Genomic DNA, 8,506 nt, shown 5'->3' with positions numbered 1-8,506 from the left:
CCTATTTCCCCTTGCTTTTATACAATTTGCCAAAGATTTGACATTTGATTATGCATATTGGAAAATAATTAATTAAACTAAAATAAAATACTGTATATCTTATCGTAGTTCAACCCAACCCCACTACATAACCGATTATAACTGCAAGGGTCAAAAATATATCATTAGTTGTAGGTGTTCTTGTACCTGTCAGTCATTCTTCCAATTCAGGGCTCAGATCCTGTTTCTGTGACATTTATTCCACAGAGAATTGATTAACACTGCTCTGGCAAGAATAGTGATAACAAGTGAACCTTTTAGGCCCCCTCTGACTTTAATATTGGCGAGTTTGGTAAAAGAAACTCATTTTGACATTACTTTTCCTCTTCCCTGTGGCTGTGTGGGTGTGCAGGTTGGTTCTTATTCTGTGGAAAAAGGAAATTAAATAAAATGAAAAGAAAGAAATGAAATAAGGGGAGATGAGAGGTAGATAGGAGAGGAGAGGAGATATCAGGGGTGAATTGTAATGATTGGGTGAGGAGAGGGTAGGGGGTAACCACACTGGAATTATACATTGACAACAAGAGGTAGACAGTCCAGGAAATAATGCAGCTGTAGTGATTGCACCCTCTCATGTGACCCTCACTCATTCAATAGAAAATGCAGCAAATGGCAGCATGCCTGGGTGTGTGGGTGTGTGTGTGTGTGTGTGTGTGTGTCAACATCCCTGTTCAGCATTAGCATCAGCTGACACCCATTCGACTTTAGCTCTGGTTTGCCCAGCCCCGCCCATCCCCGGCAGCTCACACAATCAGTTGGTCGGTTGGCAGCCTCCTGTCGGTGGCTCGTCCACATGTGCCGGTCTCATTAATCACCCAAGCCAGTGACAGCCTAATAGAGCGTGGCCAATTCATGAATATTTTCCAGCCATGGCTGAGGAGGCAGGAGTGGAGGTGGAGCTGTGCCCAAAGGCACGGCGCACACCAGGCCGGACATTAATCTAGCATAACCTCCACTATCGACGGCAGTGTATGCAGAAGCATCATCAGCAACACTGTAACTCTGGCCCACAATACTACATTTATGGACCTGCTGGGTGGCCCCACATGTTTTGTGGCTGCGGCCTTTGGTAAATGAAAAGAGACACACTCATCTGCATGCACACACGTGCACTGTGCAAACCACACACATTCACATGCATGCTGTTCCTGCTCTCACACACACACACACACACAGTGTGCAGCAGAAGTGCACTTTCATTAGGGAAGAGATTGGTGCAGCTGTCAGTTGCAGCCGAAAGAGAACTTCACTTGAACTAAAAAATGAACTGGAACTGCAGTGAGCGTACAGGATTTCAAAGTTCAACAAAACAGTAGGCCTCAAATGCTTGCAGGGCATTTTTCCACCTTTGATTTGCACAGTTGTAGAGCAAGATTTTAACTTACTGCATTGTTCCACTGCAGCTACTGTAGAAAACTTCACTACTTGTTGTTTACTACAAGTTTGCACTATAACTAGCCTTATGCAAATGTGTCTTTTTCTGGTGATGATTGCATACTCATGTCATCTAGTAAATTACAATTCTGTATTTCAAGGGTTGACCTGCTGTCTCTCCATATTTCTATGTAGTAGTTACTATGTGTTTTCATCACTAACCTGTAATCAGCGTTAGTCACGTGTAAGTTACATCTCAATGACTTGAAAAAAGGACTATATATTGAGCTGTAAAATGAAGGGAACATGGTAATTGCAGGGGATGGTCTTAATGACTATGTTAATTGTAATTATGCTGTTTCTACTAATGATCCTGATGTGGAAGGCATCAATGTCAGTAGTCAAAGAGATGGTGATGGTAAAAGCTTCTCATTGAATAGACGAAAGGCCGTTGAATGTAAACTTTGGCTTTTTTTTAATTATTTGACTCAGTTAAATGGCATTTTGGATTTGTGGAGAGTGGGTGGAGATACAGTAGGTGCAAATATGTTTTATGTTTTTTGTTTTTTTAGAAAAATTATGAAAGTGTTAATGGTTGATTTTTCACCTGAAAGGAAAATGCTAATTGATGTCTTTTTCCATTTACTACTTTGTAAAATAATTAGTTAATAGTTAAAAAATTAGGAATTAGGCACACTAAATTTGGTGAAGCTGATTCTCTAGTCATGTGTCATTAAACTATTGGAGATGGCCAGGGCACAACAAGATAATTAAAAGAGCGCCAGTCAACCTCAATAGTAAAAAACATTGTTGAAAATATGATGGAAATATATGGCATTTATGTTTTTGTCATGTATTAATTTGAGGAATATTCCCTCATCAGTCCACACAGATGTGATGTTTTTTGTCTGCTGTTTTTTTTTAGTCTCCGAAGTGGACATTTAAGTGATTGAAACCCACTTTGTTAAAAGCCAGCATGGAGCTTTCATTCCACTCCCCCCCATAATTTATTTGACTGTAATCTGTCCTTTTGAGCCAAAATAAAAAGCCGGAGACCTTTTAAATCATATTGTCCCTTGTGACACGCTCTATGGGGAATATTTTTCCAACGTAACAGGTTCACATGAACTCTACAATCTTTGACTTTTTGCCATTTGCTCAAGGTATCGACCATGGTTGTTTTTGCAATTGAGCACTTCCACTTGTCACACAGTAATATCACTCTCAAGCTGTAAATCCTACAAATGAAGCTTTCTGGAGGATAAGTCATTTGTGGTTTCCAGAACAGGAATGATCATTTGGAGCACATTAGATCAGCACCTCCACAGTGTGACATGTGGATTGTGCACAGTGTCGATGGTTGTGCTTTTACGGTTAGTTAGGTTAATTGGAAGGGAAACATTTGAATGTTTTGACACATGATCCTGCGCATAGCATTATAAAGTGACGCCCCCAACGGTGGCAAAGACATGAAATTAGGTTACTTACTCTTTGCTCAAGGCTAAATGATGAGTCATCATAATGTTCGGCTGACATCAGAGCTTTTGGGTCTGTGTTAAGGTTTGTGACCGAAGGTTTCATTACACATCATTATTCATCTTCACCTGTCAGACTTCATATTCAGCTGCTGTATAATATTTTCAGGTTAATGTTTTTAAACTGCTGCTGCCTCTGTGTCGCCAGTACTTGCTTCTGTGTGTGTGTGTGTGTGTGTGTGTGTGTGTGTGTGTGTGTGTGAAAGGTACTATCTATGCACTTGAGAAAGGTAGTGTTCTTCACTACTTCATTGTGCACTTCATTTTTGCCAATGGTTTTACACTATGGAACTGCTCTTGAGGTGATGTTAATGCCCCTGAAACGCAGCAATATTTTAGACCTCAAAAATACTCACAATGGCCCTCATTTGCAAAACGTGTGTACAACCTAAAACAGGTGTAGGATGGGCGTACGCCGATTCCTACGCAAAATAAAGGCATTAATCAATTTGAACATGAGCATAGGCTGCGATAAAATCTCACGTCTGGTCTGAACTTGGAGAAGAAGAAGTCATCAGTTGATCACTGATCGGCAATGGCAGATCTGGCTGTTTTAGAACAGTGCACACGTACACAGCACTGTATCGGATTGATTAAGCGCAGATGGCTCTGTCTGGCATCAGCGGGGGGGGACCCTGCTATACAGGCCAGAAAATGTCTGCAACATTGGTTCAGCCTGTGGGGTTCTGCACAACATCGCAACTGTCGCACTGTTGCTTGCTCTGGAGGAAACTACTAGAACTGTTGGGTCCTTGTAAATTCTGGAGTGTGGTCTAGACCTACTCTATCTGTAAAGTGTCTTGAGATAACTCTTGTTATGAATTGATACTATAAATAAAATTGAATTGAATTGAACATCGCACAGGAAAACAGCCACAAATGCCATAAATATAGTATTGTAGCCATATGACCCAATGCCAAGAGAGCAGTGTCCAGCCCTAACTGGGGGTTATGAGAAGGAGACAGGATGTTATTCCTTGCTTTAAAAAGGTAAAGTGTTATTTTTGGCAATGATATTCAGTACAGGAAACATGACAATGCACACAATATTATTTATTCTTCAGGTTTTTGTTTGTCTTTTAAAATCCTGTTAAAAGGGAACTATGCAGTTTTTTTATTTTTTATTTTTGCTAATTTACCTTAACCGAACAGCTTCGGAATGGTTATATGACTTTTTTTCGAGTTGAATGGTGGCCGTCTCGCTTCCCCCTTGCGCCTGTGAGCAGAAAAAAAAAGGAAAGAAACCGGCGAGCAAAAAGCAAAGAAATGGCCCAAACTGCATAGCGCCCCTTTAATGGCCACAATTGAACAATTTCTTTCTGCCATTGTCCGACATATTTCAGCTTGTTTTTCCAGTCCATCTGCTGTCAGGAGACTGGGTTGGGGTGGTGATCCAGCACGGGGGTGCGGGGGGACATGCTTTCCCTCACAGCTTACGGTAGCCTGGCTCTGACTCATGAAAAAAACACGTGTAAAATAAAAGACACTGCATAAACTCTGCTACTGTGTGTTCTTTTAAATATAGGTACATCGGAAAAAAGACAGAGGTACCAGCACACACACACACACACACACACACACACACACACACACACACACAGCCTCAATTTATGTTTAAAAGAAGAGACACATACTTTTCAGGATAACACTCACAGACAGACACACACACACACTCACACATGCAGAACTTTTCTCTGCACAGGGACCTATACAAGTCTAACTAAAGAAGCGACATCTTTGGTTCAGCTGCATGCTTTTCATTTGATTGAAACTGGTTCACCAGAGCAAACAGTGAGGGAGCAACATGGCTGCTGTAAAGCACTCTGGTGAAAAAGATTCTGACTCCCTAGGAACCCTGTGCAGCCAGAACACTTAAAGAAGATGAATATGAGCTTTTTGTCTGTGTGTGTCACTCTTATTTGCGTGTGAATGTGTGTGTGCTGTTTAGCCAGCTGCATCTAGTACAGTGTGTAATGTGAACCAGAAGCAGCAAGAAGCCATAGAGGGTAGATTCAGCAGGCAGGCAAGGATGGCGGTTTAGCAGAAGCTATTTCAAGATCATCAAAGTTATTCAGTGTTATACTACAGAGGAAGCTGATCTGACAGCTTGGAGACACAGCTAGGCAAGCGAGCAGCAGCCAGGAATGATGTCTCATGAGTGTACAGACACAGGTAGCCAGGTACAGGAAGGAAGACACACACACACACACACAGTGATATACTGCCGTACAGACTGACTGAAAGACTGTCAAACACTAAGACATGATAACAAAAGCTATTAGACACGACGCTGGTGACTTGGGCAGTATTGTCACTTGTGTTAATATGCTGTGGAGCAGCTAAAGGAGTCAGCTTAATAACTTTAGATTGCTGCAACAAAATGGTCTCTATGTGAAAGATTAAATACTCTGCAGTTGCCATGGCAAAAATCACATAAAGAAGCTGTTCTATATTGTTGTTCATTTCATAATTACCTTATAATAGTAATAGCAGGTGGAGGCTCAGCTAATGAAAGACCTTCTCCACAAAGTTACGTCCTTCTCATATGACTCTTCTTGTCAAAAGAAATATTATACGAGTGTGATGGGATCTGCCAAATTGACAAGGTGAGGCCGATGTAACTACCAGATGTAACTAAAACAACATCCTGTGGTTTACTACTCTGGGTCTCATTTAGGTTGTATTTTTCTTACTGCATCACACCTCACAAATTAGTTTGAACTTATATATAGAAAATGTGTCCAATAACCTCTCAGGGTGTGCTAATACATGGATGCACAGTGACTGGTAAAATGCTGCCAGAAGCGTTGGCCATACTTGAGTTAGTAAATTCTAATTCTAATTCTAATTCTACTTATCCCACTAGAGTCAAACGGTCTATTTACATGGGATTGAGTACAAGAGAACTTGCTAAAACATCTCTTTGTGTTTGATGGCTTTGCAATAATTGTAATTTAAGGTAATCAGCTCACTTGTTCTGCATGGAAATGTTTTATGGATTAATTGTTGTCAAATGTGGCAGAAAACAAACGAGAGGCACATTTGTTTGTACTTGGGGACAGTGTATGCATATTAAGTTATAGTGCATTACAATATCAACCATCATGAATGCACTTGACTTTCCTTAACTTTTTGGCTCCGTAGTTTATCAACTGTAAAAAAAAAAAAAAAAAAAAAAAATACTTAATATTCTTGGGAGACTCTTCCCTTCATTACAAGTAACCCTCTTATGTGTTTTTTGTGTTGTGTGTGTGTGTGTCTTGCCGGCAGGCTTACTGAACCTGGAGCAGCTCCTGAGGCAGTTCCTCATCTCCAAGGAGACTTTGTCAGTGCGCATGCTTGACGACAGCAATGACCCGACCCCTCTCCTGAAGGAGATAAGAGACGACAAGACTGCCACCATTATAGTGGATGCCAACGCCACTATGTCACATATCATTTTGGAACGGGTTAGTATGGTTCATGTGATAGCTGTGTTATTTATGCACTGATAACTTGGCTTAATTTCAAATCAACAGTCTTAGCTCAAAGGAACATGGCGATTATTGGGACTTTAGCTTATTCGCCGTATCCCCCAGAGTTAGATAAGTTTAGACATACCCTTATCATCTCCGTGCGTGTCGTAATTCTGTCTGACGCCCCCACCGCTAGCCTAGCGCCCCACAGATCCTAGCGGTAACCGACTCCAACTAGCTGCTCCCTATAAGTGACAAAATAACGGCAACATTTTTTTCTATTTATATTTTTTTCCTATTTACATGTTGTGATTCGTATAGGCTCAGCATTTACAAATAACAAGGTCACATGAGACACAGCCATCTTCTAACCGTTTATATACTGGGAAAGCACTGCTACTTGGGTGGAGTGATTTACTCGCAGCACCTGAGAAGCCCCGTGGTGAGGAACAGAGAGTAACAACGGGGCTTTTCAGGTGTTGCGCTAATCACTCCGCCCAAGTAGCAGTGCTTTGCCTTCTGTGGAGAATAGTTCCCGGTATGTAAACGGTTAGAAGATGGCTGTGTCTCATATGACCTTGTTATTTGTTCAACATGTAAATAGGAAAATGTTGGCGGTATTTTGTCACTTATTGGGAGCAGAAGGCTAGATGGAGCCGGTTACCTTAAGGAACTGTGGGGAGCTAGGCTAGCGGTGGTTGTGCATCAGACAGAGTTACGACACGCATGGAGATGATAAGGGTATGTATGGACTTATCTAACTCTGGGGGATACGGTGAATGAGCTAAAGTCTCAATAAGTCGACGTGTTCCTTTAATACCAATACAAAATTCCCAAGATCCATATTTTTTTAACTCTCGTATTTCTCAAAAGAAAGTGGGTGAAAAACACCAGTGGCAAGAAATGTTCAAAGCTGAAAATAATGATATATGTGGAGAATGATTTATTTAACTGGAAGAAGAGGTTGGTTAGTCTTTAGTTTTGACCTGCAAAGTTAGAGGTCGTATTCTCCACACAGATAGTGTGCCGAACATAAAAGGGAAATGTTTTTTTTCACCACTATAATCCATTTACTGTCTTCAATCAGAAGACAGATTACCTGAATTTATTTTTGGCAGTGGGCACAGCTTTTAAAAGACAAGGTTACAGAGTCTACAGTTTACTCAATTCAATCAATCTTTTCAAACAAAACTGTTACATTAACTTATATGGATAAGAGCATTAAACCAAGTTGTATTCTAATAATTCATCTTCCATGTGCGACAATTCTGAACAGTTAAGTGGATTGATGTGGGTAAGAATGGATTTATAAAATGAAAGCCTTTTGTTTACTTTCTAACACATGGTATGATGTGTATTTAAACAAACTTTCAAAAACCTACCATAACACCTTTTTAAAGAGAATTATAACTAAAATTGTAATATGCTAAGCCGTGACGTTCATGGTTTGAGAAAAACCACTTCCTGACAATTTTAGTTAGGGTATTTCTGTCACTAGCATAACGGTATGAACTGTATGGAATTACTGTATGGAGCCGAGGAAGCAAGGGTGTTTGGCAGCAGCATATGTCCTCTTGGTAATTAATACACACCTCATTATTTCTAGAAGACGATGGATGGATGGCGGGAGTGGAGGTGACAATAACTGGAGACAGATGGGGGCTGGAAGAAGCAGAGAGGGAGATGTTTGTCTTGCTTCTTCCTCATTCTCTCTGTTATAGTCTCCCACTCTATCCACAGTAGTCTCAATATCTCACCTCAATCGAGTGTTCACGCTACCATCAGTGGTCATCCAGTCACCATGGCAACCCTGGGACACAGAGCAGCGGGAGCAGTGGGATGTCTTTCTTTCTCGCTTGCTTCCCCATCTCCCAGCGTTTCAATACGGACTTGCTCTCTTTGTCGCTCTCTGTTTTCTGCCCCAGAGAAGGCTATTTCACTTTGTTTCCTCACACCTCCCTCCTTGTGTGGTCTTGTACACCCATCTCTCGCTCTCCTTAATACTTCTCTCTGTCTGTCCCTCTGTCTGTCAAGAGACAGTCTTGCAGCACGTGGTGGACAGATGGCAGTCCCGGCTCTCATGTGGAGTGCCTAGCTGCCAAA

General features: G+C 41.2%; 1 protein-coding gene across 1 annotated transcript in view; it reads left to right on the top strand.

The window, feature by feature from the left end:
* Positions 1–8,506, top strand: part of grik4 (glutamate receptor, ionotropic, kainate 4) — a gene marked incomplete in the record, with an annotated part of 296,905 nt that overhangs the window by 217,455 nt on the left and 70,944 nt on the right. Inside the window, 1 exon segment of the mRNA XM_032508827.1 lies at positions 6,219–6,397. Within this exon segment, the coding sequence (XP_032364718.1) occupies positions 6,219–6,397 (179 nt within the window).

Source organism: Etheostoma spectabile, chromosome 3 (genome assembly GCF_008692095.1).
Source record: "Etheostoma spectabile isolate EspeVRDwgs_2016 chromosome 3, UIUC_Espe_1.0, whole genome shotgun sequence".
Lineage (NCBI taxonomy): Eukaryota > Metazoa > Chordata > Actinopteri > Perciformes > Percidae > Etheostoma > Etheostoma spectabile.
The sequence above is the reverse complement of the archived record's forward strand: the minus strand, read 5'-3'. Positions and strand labels throughout refer to the sequence as shown.